Source organism: Maniola jurtina, chromosome 11 (assembly GCF_905333055.1).
Source record: "Maniola jurtina chromosome 11, ilManJurt1.1, whole genome shotgun sequence".
Lineage (NCBI taxonomy): Eukaryota > Metazoa > Arthropoda > Insecta > Lepidoptera > Nymphalidae > Maniola > Maniola jurtina.
This window is the reverse complement of record NC_060039.1, coordinates 10,391,692-10,413,396: the sequence shown is the minus strand read 5'-3', so window position 1 is coordinate 10,413,396 and position 21,705 is coordinate 10,391,692. Positions and strand designations below refer to the sequence as shown.

Genomic DNA, 21,705 nt, shown 5'->3' with positions numbered 1-21,705 from the left:
AAGCCGAATTTTAAAAAGAAATGCATTGTATTATGTGATAAATGATTTATTAAGAATAAAAAGAAATACCTATTCTACAATGTGTGTTTATTTATTTACAAGTGATCGAGATGCGTTTGACTTAACCATTGTTCATTTATGGGTAACATTTAGTATCCGGAACCACGTGGACCATTCGGGCCACCGCTAGGATACCCTTCGCTTCCTCCTTGGGGCCCATTTCTGCCACCTTGTGGTCTGCCCCCAGGATAGCCTCCTTGACTGCCAGGATAATTTCCACCACCTTGAGCTCCCCTGCTTCTACCACCTTGAGGTCCACTAGGATAGCCACTACCACCATCTAGTCCACCGGGAAAGCCTTGTTCACTACTCGGATAACCACCGGAACCGGATCCTGAGTCAAAACCAGGTTGCTGATATCTTCCACCTTGACCGGAACCAGGTTGTTGAGGGTAGCCTGCTCCAGCGAAAGCCTCGGCGTTCGCATCTGCACGTGGATAACCTTGGTTTCTTCCTCCTTTAAAAAAGTAACATTTATTTAACTCAGGTTGAATTAAATAGCTAAAAATAAATACCTGATCATAATAATGTCCAACTGGAAACCCCGTAAATTTAAAAAAAAAGATCAATATGAGTCAGACTCTCAAACGAAGGGATCCGTACCATCGTACAAGATTATGTACTTTTTAATTTTTTTATTCTATATATTATGAAATTTTTATTATTTGTCGTAATAGCGGCAATAAAAACACAGTATGTGGCCATTTCAACTCTGTACCTGTTACGGTTCAAGACATACAGCCCACTCACAGACCGACAGATAGACGGACGAACATCGAAGGCTTGGTAGATACCAAGCCAATAGGGTTCCATTGCCACCCTTCGGGTACGAAACTCTAAAACTAATCCCAAGCGGACATTGCACTAGTAAAACGTTACTATGTAGGAAATAGGTAAAATAATAGCGAAGTAATGCTAATTTTTAACCGACTTCGAAAAAAGGAGGAGGTTTTCATAAAACAAAAAACATTTCAAAATATTACCGCTGCCAAAACCAGATCCACTGCCACCACCAGTTCCTAGTTGAAAACAAAATAATGGGATTAGATATGATGATATGTTAATAATATTATATCTACCTATGTATCTACCTATTCTTAACTAAACTAAACATAAGTATATAGTTGCTTTATTTATTTCAAAACAAAAGTTTTGGCAATTTCACCGTTATTGGTAAATCCTGCTGACAACAATCAATCTCTGCTTTAGCTTTGAGGATTATCTTAACTCTGCCTTACTGAAATTAACCGCAAAGCAGCTTTAAGACAGTTGAACTATAAGTTGTTAAGTAACTTGAGCACTTAGGAGTTTACTTCTAAACAGCATAACGTTTTCATTGTGGTATTTATAAATTGTAGTAGCAGCATTTGGTAAGATTTGCCCTAGAAATCGTGTACCTGTTAAAAGCCGGTGATTTCTTGTCACATATTCATCTAGTGCTGTAGTTGCCGTGACCTAGACCATGATTATCATTTGCCAGATGACGTCATGGATGACTGTTTAATGAACAAATACCTATCAGAGATACAATGAACAAACCCTCATATCGGATCTGAGGCTTGTAGCCCTCGCGATCTGCTTCGTACTCCACCACTTGCTTCCTACCGTCGGGCAATACTACGTTATACTCCCCTGTGGTAACATCGCCATCTCGCCTTTCAGAGTGACCAAACTTTGTACCTGTAGCTGCATCATCGACTTCATAGCTAAATTCGTATTTAGCTGGCTCCTATAACAAAAGTATTCCTCTTTAATATTCTCTTGACAAACCAATAAATAAAATCGACGGAGAATATTTCTAAATATATGATGCTGCTTAATAAAGGTATAACTTACATTAGAATCATCCACCCCTGATCCGCGATAATTTTGATTTTTACTATCTAAATCATTACCGAAATCAGGGGTGCCGTAAGAGGAGGAGGGAGATCCGCCAAACTGTTGTCTAGGGCCTTGATTTTGGCGACCTGCATTTCCGCCATTGAAGTTTCCTGGTTGATAATCGGTAGATGGTACTCCGTAAGATGTATCTGGCCTTTGAGAAGACCCTCGTCCGCGGAGAGGAAAATTGCCCCCACCGCTACCACCTCGTTGGTTGGGAGTTCCGTATTGTTGACTGGGAGCTTGCCCCTGGCGACCTTGTGAACCATCTCTTGGGAATCCTGAAGAACCTTGTCCGGGTACTCCATATTCAGTAGATAGAGAATTTGAAGGATAATTTCCTGGAGCGTTATAGTTGCCTCCGAACTGATTTTGTGATCCAGATCCAGGTCTCCCTTGCCCTACGTTAGGAGCACCATATTGTGACGATGGTCTTCCGCCAGATCCTGTAGATGGAGGTAGGTAGCTATTTACTGGTGGTTCACATTTGGTCGTCCTTACCAAGAGAACGGTTAGGGAGAAAAGCCACTGCAAAATAAAGAAGTTAATATTCATAAAATATTATAAATAAGACAAGCGACTTGTAGTAATCAATCATAAGAAAAGTGCTTACAACTAATATCATTTTAATACGCTTTTAACTTCTATTCTATTTTGATTTTAGGATTGTTTCTTTAATCCCACTTGAGTTTGGAATAAATTGAAATCCTCTTGTCTAAGCTTATATAGTGTGAATCAGAGTGGTGAATGTCCTATCAATATTAATCACAGGAGGTGCACGCGCATCGTGGCTGATTTTAATTTCGTGCATTCGTCTCCAAAAGCAGGGCGCTCTAATCCTTGTCACTGTTCAACAGTTCAATAAATTACGATTATCTACAGTGGCACTTTTATTAGTACCTACTACGCTGGTTCAAAATAATTATTTTGATCAATTAATTATTTAATTATTTGATTTGATTCTTTTCAATCCCCTGCCAGTTTCACAGTTATTGATAATTTGCTCTGAAAGTATTTTTTTCAATTTTGTACTAATTTATTCGCTATAATTCAAGTTCGCTAAAAGTGTCATCTTGTTTTGTTTCCCGCGCATTTTTTTAGTTCACTGTGGGCCGGTGGAAACTAATCTTATTTTGTTCTGCGCTTAACAAGATGACAAATAAGTCAACATTCTAAATTGAGGACGCAAAGCCGAAGCACCAAATCGAGGCATCTAATAACGTAACACATTTGCTTTAAATCGAACTTAGGTTCGGCGGATGAATATGTTCGTGAGTGATCCGCGTCACATTGTCGTGCGCGTGTGGCCCGCTCGTGGTGCAATGCTCGCGCACGCTCTAGTTTAGATTTACCATTTATCCATCTCTAACCTTGCTCTAACCATGCAAACCCTAATAGGTAGATATGAATATCTATACTATCAACAAATCCTATAAAATAGAGTTTTACAAAAATCCTTACCGTTGTGGCTAGGTACTTGAAAAACTTAGTACCCAGTCTACCCATGATTGCCAGAGTACAATATAAATAGTTTAAAATCTTTGCTCAAAATAGCAACAAATACAAACTAAACTAACATTATAAATGCGAAATTCTGTCTGTCTGTCTGCTACGTTTTGACGGCCCATCCTGTTTTGAACACAGACTTCTTGTCCCGGAAAATCAAGGAGTTCTCACTGGGTTTTTAAAAACCTAAATCCTCGCAGACAAAGATCATCTGCATAAAGGAGATTACATCGGCAACACAACCAGCAGAGAGGAGGCGTAATTTTAAAGGCACAGAGTAAGTAGATAGGTATTAGTATGTATTCTTTAAATTTGTCAAAGGAAGGTAATATACCTAAAAATAATCGTCATGTTCGCGAGTGATTTCTTACGAACGTGCAATTCAGAGCGTGCGCATTTCTTATGCAATCTCAAAACGACCGTGATTGATTTATTTCGATTCACGACGGACTAGTTGGTATCCCTTAATAAGCTGCTCGTCGTTGTACCAAAACTATAAATTGGTTAATCAGGGCATAGAGTCAGCAAAGTGGCAAGTGGCAGTTTTTTTTTTATTCACTGTAATCATAATGGGCAAGCGTTCGACTTCAATCACACCTGATGGAAAGTGATCAGTTGGAGCAGCTTCCCCGGACTCTTGTTTTGACTGACCGTGGTTCAAAGAATTGTAATAAATAGGTATGTGATTCTAGCTATGCTAGTATGAGGAATGTGGTGGTACTCTCGAGGTGTATACTTAAGACGTCCAGCCTGCTTCATTTCCTAATCCTTCCTATTAGTACCTACCGACCTACTTGTCTCCATTTTGAAAGACTGAATTATTAATTTATACTTACTTAAAGTATTTTGTACGTCTTTTAATCGTCTTGTTTAGGCAGTGTCCAAATACACACAAAACGGGCGCGATTGCGTCTAGTTCAAACGTTAGGTACTCTTACCTACTCCTGTCAAGCACGACACGATTAGTCTGTTCATAAAGCACGACTCAATAATATGTTTAAAGCAGGAGCACATCCGCCTGCTTTGTGTGTTTTGAGCACATAAGTAGAGTAAATCGTGGATCCGCCTGTGTACATGGACATCGCTCAACAGAGACAACCTCAGCCTGATGCAGTTTCTTTTATTTTGGATTGTTTTTAGCTATTTGGCTATTAACATACGTTGAATACTAACAAATAAATTATGTCTAGGAATCCTACGATAAAAATAAAAATACAGTTTATAAATAAAACATCTTTATTATCACGGTTACGAGCACCTTATTCTGTTATACAGAACACGTCCGCATTATGTCATAAACTTAAAGTATTTAAGCCTGAAACACACACTGCGTTCGATGGCTTGCAGTACAATGCAACGGCAACTGCATGGCAGGACGTTCCACTTACGTACGCGTCCACGTGCGTGCGCCTGTAGGTGTGCGGCTCCAACGTACGTTTTGCTGTGTGATAACTGATAACTTTCATGCAGTTACCTGTATTATTATGCATTTACACATTTGTAATCACGCTGCGCCACCTCGCTGCTATATGGACTTGTTGAGCAAGATCTCACCGCTGCGCGGTTGAAAGACGAATATGTGAACCATAATAAATATGGTACATGCATCACAATATTATTATTTACATAGGTCTTAAGAAATATCATCCAGAATCCACATATTCTGGCAAGAATGGAGCGCAAAATTATTTTTTGCTTTATCTAGGGATCTTTACAAGTCTGGCTTGCCACTCAGCGCGGTGCACACTGCACACCGTTTGACGAATGTGTAAATACACCTTTACAAGTGCAGCTGCGTCGAACAAGTTTCAGTCGTGCGCTTTGTTTGTTTCAGCTTTTTTATATTAAACTAGATGAAACCCGCGACTTCGTCCGCGTGGGTTTTAGGTTTTTGAAAATTCCGTACTGAACTCTTCATTTTTCGACCGACAGATACACTTTCCCATTTATAATATTAATAAAGTAAATAGTATGGATTACACAATCATACACGCTATGAGAAATAATTCTTTAAGACCAATATAATTTAAAGTATTCCCCCTTTATCACAGCTGGCAATCACTCCTTCATTCTATCTATTCATATTTTATTTACTATAAGCATGAATTTCATGTCATTCTATAATATAAGGCAATCGCATTGAATTATAATATTATCTCTATTTAAAATTACCTAACTAGAAGTCGAACTTTAAATAATTGAAATAAAATTACAAGAATCAATCCTCGCTGTAGTCTGCAGCATTTTGTGATTGCTGAATATAAGTTATTTTTTGGTGAATTTCTTAATATGTAACTATTTTTTTATTAACATAGGAAAATTCACCTACCTGGTGGTTAAAAAAAAAAAACTACCTACAAGCTGTTAAAACATTGGCGTACCCAGGCAATCAAAAAAGTCCGAAAGTCGTTTATGGGAATAGTAGGTAACCTTTTAAAATAAAATTCCACAGTTTTTAGACTTGTTTAAAAAGAGTTATACCTACCTACTTTTTTCTCTCTAAGCATACCGCATATCATATTATAATAAAAAAAAGGATAATAAAGTCAAAGTTTATATAGCTAAATGATAAAAGAGATTTTAATCACTACAGTACAAGAATGCGTGGGTCTGCAATTACCTATTGTATGGCTATGTTAGATCGCATAGTAAAATTGTTAATAATTTTTTAAAGAGCCAAGAACCACGAAGTTGTTCTTCTCGGTGGGGAGGGCATGGCATTCTGAACCAGTTGTATAGTCATTGATGATTCAAAAGCACATGTAAATGTTAATTTGAATAGAAAACTCTTCTATTTCGATCCTAGGAGAGACTCGTACATACTCGACCAGTTAAAAGTCGTCCACCGTAGAGTCAAATGGGGACAGAGGCGGGAGCGTAGTCAAGCTGTTTCTACACCCACACCCACGGAACAGAAAAAACAGCCCACACCCTACAGCTTTCCACCACACCTAATTTGACCACACAGACCAGACCGCCCTTAGACTAGAAATTTGGTAAACTAAGTCTTTCCTAAGATAACCATTTACCTAGGTAAACCCAGGTGCGCCAGTGTTTCGGCTTTTAACTATAATTTATACCTCTACAAATAGGTACAGGTATAAACGGCTATACCAAGATTAAAATTTAGTCTTTATCGTTTGTAAGTTCACGTTGTCCTTTTCCTTTTTTCCCCTGAAATGTTCTTCAATCTCGGCGAGAGATTTGCCCTTCGTCTCGGGGACCATGAAGAGCACAAAGAAGAAGGCCACTGCGCAGAAGCAGGAGTACATCCAGAAGGTTCCAGCAGACGTCAATACGTGCTGTAAGAAAAAATAATAACAGTTTATAAGCTCTGTCAAATATTTCTTTAGATGCCAAGCCGCTCAGCACAAAATTAGTGATTACCAAATTGCTACAATCTCAATCGTTGTGATTAGCTGAATTTATGGTACACAATATTCTTGCTGCGACGGTGAATTTCAGCCAGTAGCGAAAGAGTATCAGCCAATCAGTTAAAGTGATTGCAATTGACACTGTAGTTGCAGCTGTCCACTAGTTACATAGAATTAACCTGGTCAGTTATGTATCACTATCACCGTTTGGCCTTTACGTGGATTTTAGGTACCTACATCATTTATATTATAAACCTTATAATATTGTGGGTTAGGCAGAAAAACTCTTTGATTTTTATTTTAATCGGCTCTGCATGATAAAATAACCAATACCTGGTAGCATTTGCCGACTCTGCACATATTATAATAAAGCCGACTTTTGGTACTCACAGGATTAACAGTATGGTTAATTAAAATAGATTTACTGAATCTGGGAGCACACTGAGATGTGGGACCTGCATCAATATGTACTATAGTCACACAAGTTATCACAAGGTTAATAAAGAGTAATTTACTGGTCGATTTGGTTTAGCATTAGACCAAGCCCATGAGAAAGCATGGTTGCAAGGAAGTCCCTACAAGAGGGCTGTGTCCAGCATCAGTTGATAATGATGACGTTTTTTAAAGAAATTCATTCTACCTAATCCGTACCGCTCCATGCATATATTATTATTGGCTATTGCATGTGTACTACACGGCCGTGGCACGACACGGCGTGCATAAATCTTGCCTTAATGAGCTCAACAATAACACACATTCATTTCATCCAAAATACACTTGTTTTAGTCTCATTCTTCTTTGTTAATGTCTCGTCTCTAGAGAACAACAGTGTTGTAAATGGGTACCCAACACATATAATATTACGACGCAATATCGGGCCAAAGCGCTCCGTAGTCCGTATACTTGACGGGCCCCACTGAGCTAAATAGACAAGAGCAGCAGACATGATAGCAAGCTTCGTGCTTGACGATCAGGCCAAAGTCCCCCAGATAATGCTCACTATGACGTAAGCTTGGAGAGTGGTACAGAACCGTGCACTGGCAAGAGTTCGAGGAGGCCTTTGTCGCGAGGCACTCAGAATTGATGCACATTGATTTACTAAAACATTGGCACTCTGAAATAAAATCTCTATCTGGGTATCACAGTCATTTTAAAAATAAAATAGGTACCTAGGAGACATATTAGGTACTATCGCTGCACAGAAGCATATTTAAATTCTTAAAAAAACAACAGGTATCTTAAACTGAAAGGCGTAAGTCAAAAAAAAATTTGAGTCACCCCCTCGATATAATAAATATTTTAGAATAACTATAACATAGATAATATTTTCTTTGACATTTTTAGAAAAGTTTTTAGCAACTTACATGGCTATGGAACCCAACCTTATGCTTGTTTGGACGCGAACCTGACCAGAATTTAAGTAAACATGGAATTAGTATTATTAATTTTTACTCTCGCTTTACTATCGTATAAGTTGCACAAATATAGCATAAAGATGTTACTGACAAACAAACTAATACTAGTGACACATACAGAATGACGAAAACACGAATGGTCCCCCACTACCATCGATCGTACTACAACATGGTGGATGCACAAAATCAGGTTGTAGTCAGAGGATATTTTGCGGGACGTCACTGACTCTATCAAAACAGTAACTCTCTGACATAGCCCATAAACAGCGGGTTCAAACTTATAATTGCCATTTCGTACACAAGCGTGGCCGTTTCGAGTCCATTCAGATTTCAGTGGCGGACATTCAACAAACTTTCAATTCTAGAGTAATTTGATAGAAACGCGAGTGGATTTACATAATATGCATATTACAAACATAGGTATCACGTGGTATAGTATAAGTTTTGAAATTTTTAATGAATAAGTACAACTAGCACAATGGAATAATGGAAATGGCTCATGAAATTACTAATATCGAGACAAATTTCTACTTTCATTGTCTCAATGTCTTTTTTTGTTTACAATTCCGTCTAATATAATAAATCAGTAAGGCACTATCGATGTGTTCAGTTAAATTATTATGAAAAAGATAATCTCTTACGAATATGAATCAGAAATTATTGATAGATCAACTAGCTTCATAAGCTTTTAATTAATATGAATGAAATTGAGCACTAACTTAAAAATTGGTGTTTTATCTTACCTCTAAAGCATGGTAGGATTTGATGACAGTGAACATAGACAGTAAATTGACAGCACTGCCCATGGCGGAGAGCTGCGAGCGGTAGTGCGTGGGGAACAGCTCTCCGAGCAGCAGGAACGGCAGCCCGCCGAAGCCCAGCGAGAAGCCCAACATGAACACCACCAAGCTCGCGATGGGCAAGTATCTGAAAGCATCGCAACCAAACAATTAAACTCAAGGCACCCGGCCAGTGTGTCTAAGGCCAAAACCAAGTTCTAATAAGAAAAAAATTATAATTTTCTTTTCTCTGTGCATCGTTTTCCAAACTGCGGAGGGTCGTAACTTCTCCCATCTACTCATTTATTATGATAAATGCGAAACTGTGTTTGTTTGTCCTTCAATAGCACCACAATGGAGCACTGTGCGATGTGATTTTTGCATCGTTAGAAGGTTCTGAGTTAAAGACCTAGAGAGTGGCATAGATTACTTTTATCTCAGAAAAGTAGAGTTCCTGCGGGAATTTCATAAAATGTGAATGAAGTCGCGGGCATCATTCAGTTAATATATTAATCCTCCTGGACTTGACTGAATGCATGTCGGTCACGGCAGCCTATCTCAACTCAGACTAGCCAACTACGCAGGAGTTGTAGGTAATGCATCATTGGGTGTGTAAACGCAGGTGCCCTCTCTACTCCCACACTCTCACAGTCCGGATAGGATGGCTAACACCGTCGGAGAGAGATCAGACAAGGATCAGGCGCATGACGGCGGCTTTATGTGCTCCCCAGACAGAGAATAAGTAGAATAGGTACCACTTCTATACTTCCCAACTCCGGGCCGCCTGCTGAGAATATCTTGACAAAACTTGATATTTTTTGGGCCGACTCGTACGCGGTATCTCATAAAACCTCGTAATCATATGCTATAGCCACTAAGTTAAGAAGGTACAGCTAGACCAACATGAAGAAAAACAATGACTAAGTAGGTACGAAACCTTATTAATGCACCTTACGCGCTATTTATCAGTTCCTATCGTTTTTTTTAATTAATTAAGCTTTTTAAATTAGCTATTTTTTTTTTTCAAAATTAGGTCAAATAAACGCTAAGTAGAGTTAATTTTATTAGCAAAGAGTAGAGCATCCAGTTACAACCAGCCTCAAAGCAATTCGCGTACGATAAACACATGACAATAAAATAATAAGCAATTTAACAACTATGTTCGGATGAATAATGTAAACAGCGCTGTGAAACAGTTTATGGTCAACTTCGTTGTCTATTACATATTGAAGCGTGGACAGGTATTTAGAATCAATTTGGATTGTTTTTCTTCCTATCCAACGTAATTTATCCATACTATGTTGACCCGAGTGCGTTGTTTTAGAGGTAGGTAAATTAACATAAAATCTTTTACGTTAAACCAAGGTTAAACCTTTTTAGGGTTCCGTACCCAAAGGATAAACACTGAGTTAGCGAGTCACCCCCGGAAGTTAAAAGTTGAATGAACATTATATAAGTCTTTTTGAAAGAAAAAGTAGGGTAATATCGGTCATTCATTGTCAGTTGTATAATGGTTAGTTTATTACAGTAGTTTTGTGTAGTGTGATCACCAGGGATGATGGATTTCAAATAGATCATCAACTCACCCAAGATACGAAGAGTGTTCAAACTCAAAGTAAAACGCCGCACCCATCCCCACCATGGAGACACACATGGTGACCGCAGAGAGCAGCAGCAAGGGCCGCCGCCCCGCGCGGTCCACCAGCATGGTGCTCACGCCGTTGCTGAACAGCTGCACCGCACCCACCGTGATCGTTGCCGTCATCGCGTTTAGCTTGCTTCCTGGAGATAAACCAACTGTCAAATCAGGATCAGATTTTTAAAAATTCCAATACAAGTTCAGTACTTGAGTGAGAGCTCGCCTGGTAAGTGATGGTGCAGTCTAAGATGCAAGCGGGCTAACTTGGAAGGAATATGGCAGTTTCATTAAACCCACACTACCCCGTGATTGGTTTCTACGCGGCATAGCACCGGAAAATTGATTGAAAATCGTAAAGTGGTAACGAGCCACGGCCGAAAACTTCCATCAGACCAGCCTACCGATTCGCTAAGTCAGTGTCTAACACTGAATGATAGCCACCGTGCTCATTTGACATTTGTTTTTAGTCCGTTGAAGGTTTTTACGAAAAATTATTCTGCTATCACTAAATGAAGCAGCAATGTACTTGTAGAATCAACCAAAGTCAAAATATGAGCCCGGTGGCTACCATTCAGTGTTAGATACGGAATTAGCGAATCACCTCGCAGATCAGAGACAATTTAGAAACTATAAATTCCCGAATGGTCCCTACCAGGAATCGAACCCAGGACCTCTTACTTATGATATCATTGCGCTTGCAACTAGCCAGTGAGGTCGCCAAATCAGAATGTTGAATCAGGAACAGATCTATTGAAAAGTGAGAGGAAAAACGCACACGAAATTCCGCTGCATCGTGCGCCTTAGTGAATTCTGTGATTTCCCGGGATAAAATTAGACTATGTCCGTCCCCAAAATGCATCTTATCTCTGTACCATTTCATTAAAATCGTTGCTATATGTCAGTATAATTAGTAATTACATTGTAATAAATCTGAGTCACATTACAAGAGTCCCTAACAACGTATCATTACGTTACATTTAGGTACTAATGGCTCCTTTAGAATCTCGTACCGAGTAAGTACCGGTATAAGCACCCGTATTGTTGCCAGATTCTTGCACAACCACTAATAAATTATTACTTTTAACCATTTGTTTGTACTTCACGTGTTATATTGATCAAATTATTTTGTTCTCTGTACATACCTACAAAATCTAATGACTCACTTGGCAAAAAAAATGTACATTAATGCGTAGATACCGGATATGGGTACCTACGACTTGGTATAATTGAGCCTATAGCGTCAAGCTAAGTACATACCTATTTTGTATTGTAATGGTCATATTAATGGTCATAAGAGCAACCGCCGAGTTTCTTGCTGGTTTTTCTCGGTAGGAAAGGCATTCCGAACCAGTGGTAGATGCTTTTGACGATTCGAAAGAACTTGTAAAAGTCTAATTGAATAAAAACATTTTGAATTTTGAATTTGAATTGCTTTTTTGTGATAGTAGTTGAGCACATCTTAATGTTATAAAAAATCTGAAAAATCTTTTTCTGTCTGTCCACCTTCCCGTCTAACTACCAGTAATGCCAGATGCTATAGGACATCCAATGAGACACGACCGGAGGGAATCAGATACAGGATCGAATAACAGCTTTAGGTGCTCGTCGCAAAGAAGCGCTGATAGCCTAGTGATTAAGACGTCCGCCTCCTATTCGGAAGTTCGGGGGCTCGATCCCGAGACTTTTCGGGAGCTATGTGTGTTTTGATATTATATATCACTTGCTTTAACGGTGAAGGGAATCTCGTGAGGTCTGCATGCTTGAGAGTTCTCGATAAAGTTCTTAAAGGTGTGTGTAGTCTGCCAATCTGCTATTGGCCAGCGTGGTAGACTATGGCCAAAACCCTTCTCATTCTGAGAGGAGACCCGTGCTCTATAGTGAGCCGGCGATGGGTTGGTCCTGATGATGTACTATCATTCGAGAGAGAGACACGATTCGGGATATCAATATTTGGGCTGGGCTATTACCAAAAATTTCGGATCACTGTCATGGCTCGTTGTCTCTTATGCACAACTCTAGTGAAACTCTAGGTTACCAGCGCTTTGGAAGATCTCCACAGTGAAGAATATGACAGCATCAATGCCGCTGAATTGCTGGAAGAAGAGCAGCGCGAACCCGACCGTCAGGGGTTTCATGACCGCTGAGGAGAAGAAAACTTCACGAGTAAAAAGGCTTTTCGGCTCTTCTACTTTTTCGTTAATTCTGTAACATACAACATTAAAAAATATATACCTACTTTTTTGGCAAAAACATTACAATCCTACTCCAATCTAATTCAAATTCAAAATATTTTTATTCAATAAGACTTTTACAAGTACTTTTGAATTGTCAAGAGCATCTACCACTGGTTCGGAATGCCTTTCCTAACGAGAAGAACCAGCAAGAAACTCGGCGGTTGCTCTTGTGATTGATTGATAATATTTAAATGCGAAAGTTTGGATGTTTGTTACTCCTTCACGGAGGAATGGAGATGGCTTATACCCTGAATTATCACATAGTTAGGCTTTTTAATACCGCAAAGTAAAAAAGATCTCAAGGGAATTTTAATAAAATTATATCCTAGGTTTAACATAAAGATTGAAAAGGTAATATGTAACTACTACAGACAGATAGAAAGACACTTTCGCTATAATTTAGTATGGATGGATTGTCAATTTTCGCTACGTAATGGCCACGTAAACCAACCATAGTAGCTGTTGTCTGTACAGTACGTTCGTACAGTAAAGTACAAAGGTATGGACAACTTACTCTTCATCTTTAACTGTTGCTATAGCATGCTGTGAGAGGTGGAGCCACTTGATTGCTGACGTATTGTCGAGCCCTTTCGCGTGCAGCCATACAGGGGACTCGGGCAGCGGAAGGAGTACCACAAACAAAGCCACTGAAAGTAAATTAAAAAAAGCTGTTCAAGTGCGTGTCAGAACTCTGCGTCTCGATTGAGACATAATATCAGTCAATATCACGCTCACAAATACCTCTGATTGGTTGACGCTCGACTAGTGGCTCCAATGTTGTGTTGGAATAAGAATACCACAAATTCCGCCAATCACAACAATTGCGATTTTAATAATAATTGATGCAGGTTTTACGGAATCGAGCTGCAGAATACGCGTTAGGTCAGAGGCACAGATCACGACAGTTAGGGAACTTCTAACACGTTTTTTTAGAAGTTGAAGTTAGAGGCTGAACCTGATTCCATAAGTGTTTCGACTTTTGCCAAGTAGGTAGTATGAAATACCGGACTCTAAATATAAGTAATAGTTATTTTAGCTACAAGTATGATGAAAATTATAGTCGATGCGCCAATTTTATTTAATTTAAGTATTTAGGTATTTTTATTTATGAGGGACTATAAACAAGTACATATTATGTTTAAAAATTATAAGTGTCAAACAGTAAATATGCAATACCCGAACCGAAGGTGAGGCAGCACATTTAAATGTTTCATCAGCTGATGACCTTGGCATTTTAGATTAAATATAAGTACAGTTAACTAACAAAATAACAAACTCTTGCAACATTCCAGTCCAATCTTGAAAATGAGTTCTTAATAATGTCATTTAGTTAATAAGGATCAGAATAGTAATACCATAGATATGTAAGTAATACCGACTTGGTATAAATAAACTCGATAAAGATGGCGGCTGCGAAATAGCTGTTTCATCTTACGGCCATTATATTATTCTCACACTAGTGCTAATATGAATATTCTCGCACGGCTTCGTACCCTAATAATAACCGTGCAGTAATATTTTTACTACCCAAGAGTGCTAAAAATTTAGTTTATAGTTTTAATAGCGGTGAAGTATTAGCCACTTTACAAGCAAATGTATTGCAAAATATTATATAGGTATATATAATTATTATCTACCACAAAATACAGCAGAAAGGAAGGCCAGGTATCTCCAGTAGAGCCAGCTGCCCGCTGTGTAAGAGATGAGGATGCCCAGGGACATGGACAGGGTGGGCAACGAACCAAGGCGCCCACGGATCTCGGGGTCACAGCACTCGCTGACCTGTAAAAAAATCTTTCATTAGCTACTGAAAAAGAATAGGTTCTAAATGTGTTCTTACTAGGCCTCAAACTAATAGCGCCTCATTATTGATTGAGGCACGATTTAGGAATAATTCATTTTAGTCCATGTAGAGATGTATCACGAACGACAGATGAATGAGGCACTGATTGGAATTTTATATGGAATATGGAATTATGCACTGTAGACCGTGCTGGCCACGAGCCATGTAACTTCATATAATATTCTAATCCCTTGCATAAACTATTATTTGGGTAGATCAACTTTTTTCAAGCTCCTGTCCCAAATTTTTCAAGCCCAAATGTTTGTCTGACATTTTACCAGTTAGGTTGCTTTTCCGCATAATGCTTGCTGACAAATTAATACTGTAAATTAATGCAATAAGGACAAGGTTTTGTAAAATTGAATTTCACTCAGTGTCTTTTCATAATAAAACTTACTAAGTACCTACTCTTTCTCAAGCAATATACTCGTCTACTAAACTAAGCAGTGAAAAATATAATATTGCCACTTGGAAACAAAGATTACTTACCTACCAGCAATTTTTTTAGTGTTTGAGCATAGACATCAATATGCACACAAGACACTCTACTATAACTCCAGTCCTAGTAAACCAGGCTGAAAGAAGCTAATTTATGAAAATCATCAGCATTGAACCTTGATACCTGCTTATAATTACTTTGATAATAGGAAATGTAGGTTATGAGTTATGAGTGTGTAGGTATTCTACAAGAAATGTTTCATCCTTGCTTTCAAACTACTCACAAAGTTACAACTAATTAGTTGTACCTACTTTTTCAATCTAAAGTAGCGGTACGGTGTAAGTTTTAATCAATTGACATATTTTAAGGTAGGTAGGACTGTTTATTAGAATTTTGCCACCTTATTCAGGATATCCGAAGTTCTATCCCAGGCACGCACCTGTAATATTTCTAGCAACTAAATATCACTTGCTTTAACGGTGAAGGAAAACATCGCGAGGAAACATGCATGCCATAGTTCTCCATAATGTTCTCAAAGGTGTATGAAGTTTGCCTTTCTGAACATGACCAGCGTAGTCACCTATGGCCCTTCTCATTCTAAGAGAAGGCCCGGAGGAGACTCGAAGCTTGTCTTCCACCAGACAAACTCTAAAGATTAGGTACCTACATGTTAGTATATTTATGTCTATTAAGTCAGACATTCCGGACTGTATGAACAGTCACACAATCCTTCCCACAGATACCAACAATAGGTATCTATCGCAAATGAGCGTTATCATCAAGTTATCATAAACAGACAATTAAGTGTTTGTAGTAAGTGTGTGACAAGGTATATAATTATGTTTGGTAATAGTTCCAACTATGGTTAAAAGATCTTTAATTTATCGACATTGTAACCTGTGGGATGCGACTTCGTCCGTGAGCAGTCCGTTATATTTTTAATCCCTTGGGGACTCTGATTTTCCGTCCGATGTTCATCTCCAGGCTGCAAATCTCTAATTAACTCCTGCCTCGCTAGGCTTTGCTTTGTTCAGTAGTATGGTCAACACGTTTATGTTCGTACTATTAATTAGTATCTGTGATATACTTAAACACTCAGTTAACAATAACCTAACCTAGTACTACGTGCCGCCGCGCCTCTCTTGGCCAGTACTTACCTTACTGCTTTTGTCTCGATTGAAGCACGAGGCTGGTGCACTGAATGGAATGCCAATTAACAAGAAATAACCTTAATTTTTATCTAGGTACGTAACATTATGAAAAAATACTTGCATATACTTGCGCAGGGGCCAAAACGAAGCCTACACAAAGGCCAGACACTATTCGACCCAGCAGGATGAGTGAGAAGTTGGCTGCGAAACCTAGAATGATCCAACTGGCCGCCCAGAGGGGTGCTGTCAACTGTAGTGTGCGTTTTCTGCCCGCCCTCTGCATTAGCGGCCCGGAACACATGCTTCCTACGAATGCGCCAAGAGGTGGGATTGCGCCTGCAAGAGATTGAAACATACTTCTTGCAATTTGCAATTTAACGCCAAAAACGGCCAATAACACAACACACAGGACAGTTATAGATGTAATTTTACCCAAGGGTACGCCGAATTATCTACTCAGGTCAGGTCTACGTGAATTCAGGTTTCTTAAGAGTGAGGACACTCATTGATTTTGCGGGATAAAAAGTAGTCTATATGTCCGTTCCCGGTATGCAAGTTACCTCTGTACTATAATGTCAAAAAACGGATGGACCGTGAAAAGCTAGCAGACAGACACTTCTGCTTTTTTAGTGATATTAGTATGGATGTAGTCTTGTCTTCAGTCTACACTTTACCTATCTGGAGTTTTATAAATAAATTATAATAATACCTATCCTTAATCAACGCTAACAAAGCCATTACCCTACTTCTGATGCAGTAAAAATAGGTACTTGTCATTTACGTACATCCCTGTCACCAGAATGAACTGTGCTATCATTATAGTACTATCACACAGCTGACAGACTTAGGTACTACTGACGGTATTCCGGATTCCTTAGGTTGAGTTTGTTGTGTGCTACTTTGGGCCAAGTGTTGGTAGCCTGGATTTAGTTTTAAGTTGAAGAAAATAGTTATTACCAATCAGTCACCTTAGTAAAATGGAAAATATTATTTTTAACGATCCTCAGTTTTCGGATCAGCTGGTCGCGATTACGCCATGTCTAGTAACGTGAGATCGACTAGGAGTAGACAGGGGATTAGATATGACAGACAAAAACCAAGTATTGTATTACGCGTTCAAAGTAAGAATAGAACGGCGAATGATCTTTATTAACTGTCACTTGAAAATTACGGTTTGCAAGGTAAGTAAATACTTTGCAATTTACATATGTTACGATTTTTTACATTATTTATCACTACAAAATACATATAGTATAGAAAACATAATATTAAAAATATCCTCAACCTCTCGCACAGCCAAGGGTCACTGGTAGAGATCACATATAGAGATAAGCGCTTCCCTGTCCACTTTTTCTTTCTTTTTGTCTTTCTGGTACAAATAAATACAAATACAAATATATTTCCAGTTACAACTTCTTACTATGGCTGAAATTCAGTCCTATTCTTAGTTTTAACGCATAGTACTGTGTAGACAACAATACAGTACAGTACAATATTAACAATATTGCCACAGATAATATTGCTTTGGAAACGATGAGACTGATCGTAATGATCACTCATCTTCCTCTTCTAAACACGTTTTAAGTTTAGAGGCAGACTGTGTGCATTAGTTTAGAAGCAGCCAGCACAAAGTATATTAAAGGGTAGAAAAGTATTTATAAGAGACGAGAAAAGTGCATTCTTACCAATCCATGATTTCTCCTCGCTGTTCTGTATTAGATTAGAATCTAAACTTTCTATAGATGGAATAGCGGATGCTGAGTATCCTCTGACCAGACCGATGATGAGAAAAGCCAGCGATGCGCCGAAGGTCAGCCACAACTGAAACAATTTAGTAGTTAGTGTCGGCCGTTGTGATGCTCGCAGGATATCGCTCAGGATTGGCCACGCATCGACATCCTCAATCTTATAATATTTAGCTTCCATTGCTACGAGTAGGAACATTCCTATATACCACAGAAATCAGAATAAGTATATATTAAGATTTAGGACTGTTGAAGAAGCCTTGTTTGCCGCGCTGATGGATAGTTATGTAAGGAAAAACGGAATCCTTATAGGATCACTTTGTTGTCCATCTGTCTATCTGTCTGTCCATCCGTCCGACCATCCGTCTGTCCGTCCGTCTTGTCTGTCAAGAAAACCTATAGGGTACTTCCCGTTGACCTAGGTCCTAGAATCATGTGGAGAGTCATAGTTTAAGTAGTAAGTATAAGTGTTCAATTTGTAAATTTTTAAGGATTATTTAAGTTTAGTAAGGATAAGAATTATAATGAGAGAGTCATTAGGTATAATTCTCTGTCCGAAGAAAAAGACGGACAGAAGAACCGACGAAATGGCTGTTCATTTGATGCGGGCGTCCCCCCGCCTCATAACCCGATTGCCATCTCAACGTGTCGCGTGTTTATATTTTTGACACGTGATAAAATTCTTGTCAGTTAAATCCTTTCATCAAAGGTTGCCTGTAAGAGATTGCTTTAGCAATAAGGCCGCCCTTGCACCCTTTTGTACCTATAGTTTCCTCTATATCTTGTAATGTTTTCCTGTATGTAAATGTGTGTGCAATACGGATTCCAAAAAAAATCTTCGTCGTACGAAAATGTCGTATCGTAAGGCTTTTACTTGCTAAACCTTGTACCTATAGTTAAAAGAAATAAGATAATATTAATATGCATACTTATACAAAAAACAAGAACAGGTTTCACATTGAATGTTGAATTTTAAGTGTATTTTATTTTCCTTATACATACTTAACTACTAACCTAAAAAAAATTGTATATTTTTTTTTACCTAGTGAGCTAGCACTGGCAACGCTACCGGTCTCATTTTTGCAGAAGTACGGAGTTATACATATGAATACGATGATACACTTGTAGTGGAAGACTGAAGACTGAGCCTGAGATTAATTGATAATACCTATTGGTAGATACTATAATGCGTACCTACTTACTATTACAATATGTATTATTGCAATCTATTCACTAAAACTTAATAGGTATACCTTCACAATAACAGTATACCTACTATAAGGTAAATTATCTGTCAAAAAATAAATATTACATTTCAAACCCGTGCCCAAGCCCAAGAGGTCATTGTAATAATGGCGGTAATGACAATAATGATAACAATCATATTTTCATCTGCGATTTCCGGAAAATACCTACCTACCTCCCGTAAACAACAATTTATTGAAACCAAGCAATGCAATGATATTATAACAGGTAGGCATAATATAAAAAAGAGGTATTATTGTATACAGAGTGACCGGTAAAACGTCACGATCCCATTAAGGAGGGTAAGGGACATTAATCATCAGCAGTCTATGTATGTATACGTATGTATGTATCTATGTATGTATGTATGTATGTATGTACTTTGTATGTATGTTTGTATGAACTTATCTATGTTTGTATCCAGATTCTGTGTGTTCCACCATAGCGCCTAAACTACTACGCCGATTTTGGTGAATGAGGTGTTAATTGATTTGCTGTAAAGGTCCGGGTGGCATAGGCTATATTTTATACGAAAAATATTGACCTAACGGATGTTACATACAAAAAAAGTAGGGGGTCTCCAAAATTTCTTTTTGCTATTGTGTCGAGTCGGATGTCAATTAATGAAAGAGGAGAAAATTCTGAATTCTTGAATATAAATGTACTAACTACAACATTAAAATAAACCAAGCTACAGAAAAACAATTTTACCATAATACTTTAGCATTTATTAAGACGATTGCAGTCGGGTTTTAGTTTTCAACTTTATTGAAACATCTATCCACCGGTACCCCACACCATGTACATTTACATGTATTATTTATATATTATATATCTGTCTGTAGGTTCCTCAAAATTGGTAACGATGAGCCGTGAAAAGGACCCACACACGTAACAGACACACTATCACATTTATAATATTAGTATGGATTAGTGTGGACTGATAGATTAATAATTTTTATTATAATTATATTTGGAAAAACTCTCGAGCGGCCTTTATCCAAAAAGAACATCAACATTCGAAACACCTGTTAAACACTTGTTAAAGTGCTTGTAAGCATTCTTTTAGCGTCTAATTTTATTATTAAATATACTTATGTTAAATATTATATTTCATGTCTATTGTTAAGGCCAGAAGGCAGATCATTTCATAGCATATTCATTGTTATTGAAATAAGAAATGCTTAGCATAATGACTGTTGTACATTAAACACGTAGTTTCATACATTCAACACACATTTGAATAACTTTAAATATTGAATTCGTTAAAATTTCAGATGTTGTATTAAATTATCTACATTACTACATTGGTAAGTATAGGTAGGTACCTGGTAGGTTACCGATTAAAATATTTTTTTCTTATAAGTATAATAATTCTTTATCAAAGATAAATTTTACTAAGTATATGTTTAAAAATAAAAGTTTCAAATATAATTAAAATCAATTAAAGCAAAATTCTTGTACCTACCTATATGGACGACTGTGATGTCCTTAAGTCCGACAATACGAATGATATACTCCAAGGAAGACTTGTAGGTATAATTAAATACTTTGCCACGAATTTAAAAAAAAAAATCTTGTCACCTGTTTCAAGAATGCTGCGGGAATTTTGATCATGACGAAACGCTCAGCAATTGAATTCCACAAACAAGAACGCACCGGCGACAATGGCAATTGATATCTCTCTAGAGCGGTTTCCTCGCACCGCGATTATTCCTCGATGCACTAAAGGGAAGTACCAGCGAATGAAAATTGTATCGAGCAGATGAGAGAGACCGGTGCCTCTTGACCGCCAACTCTGACTGCAGCCACTACAGTATCCGCCAATCTGTTTTGATTCGTGATCACAATCGTATAAAAATCTCAGTTCATACATTGGTCATGTGAGATTACTTACGTTACACGATAAGACGTTTCACTGCCAAGGATCACAATGAACTGTACTTACCATGACAACCCAAGCGAACTCTGCTTGAAGTGGTATTACACATCGCAATGTAATTGCTTGTTAACAGTTAACTTGTAAAGTCAAGGCTAATCTTCATATACCTACTAATATTATCGTAAAGTGTGTCAGTCTGTCAGTTACCTATTCAAGCTCATCCGTTTAGCCGATTTAGGTGTTTGGTACAGAGGATAGCTCGCATGCCGGGAGATGGATTCCTTCGGGATTGTTAAAAATCTCAGTCCACGTGGATGAAGACATGGGCAACGTTTAGTGAATTATAAACAATGTTCATATTTTAGTGTTCCATGATACCACATCAATGATTCCATGCGTCAATCAAAAAATCTATTTCAATTCCAGATTTTAATTCAGAAATATTCTTCAAACCTTTTCTAAGTTTGGGTAGTGGGACACTTCGGTTACACATAGTTTTTCTAAGAAGTTAT

General features: G+C 38.1%; 2 protein-coding genes across 4 annotated transcripts; both read right to left on the bottom strand.

Moving 5' to 3' along the window:
• On the bottom strand, nt 1–2,689 carry LOC123869555 (pro-resilin-like). The gene is made up of 5 exons (XM_045912539.1): nt 2,555–2,689; nt 1,897–2,469; nt 1,600–1,789; nt 1,044–1,079; nt 1–517 (listed from the first exon to the last, which is right to left on the bottom strand). The coding sequence occupies exons 1-5, from the start codon at nt 2,564–2,566 to the stop codon at nt 150–152; spliced, it is 1,179 nt and encodes a 392-aa protein (XP_045768495.1). The 5' UTR covers nt 2,567–2,689; the 3' UTR covers nt 1–149.
• Nucleotides 2,690–6,508: 3,819 nt separating this feature from the next.
• LOC123869547 (facilitated trehalose transporter Tret1-2 homolog) lies at nt 6,509–21,283 on the bottom strand. 3 transcript variants are annotated; one of them, XM_045912530.1, is made up of 9 exons: nt 21,260–21,283; nt 18,007–18,142; nt 16,443–16,657; nt 14,526–14,670; nt 13,403–13,535; nt 12,690–12,856; nt 10,602–10,797; nt 8,980–9,163; nt 6,509–6,749 (listed from the first exon to the last, which is right to left on the bottom strand). In XM_045912530.1, the coding sequence occupies exons 1-9, from the start codon at nt 21,260–21,262 to the stop codon at nt 6,567–6,569; spliced, it is 1,362 nt and encodes a 453-aa protein (XP_045768486.1). In that variant the 5' UTR covers nt 21,263–21,283; the 3' UTR covers nt 6,509–6,566. The 3 variants fall into 3 exon arrangements, with proteins under 3 accessions (XP_045768486.1, XP_045768487.1, XP_045768485.1); XM_045912531.1 differs by lacking the exon at nt 21,260–21,283 and adding an exon at nt 21,209–21,235; XM_045912529.1 differs by lacking the exon at nt 21,260–21,283 and adding an exon at nt 20,896–21,201.
• Nucleotides 21,284–21,705: the final 422 nt, after the last annotated feature.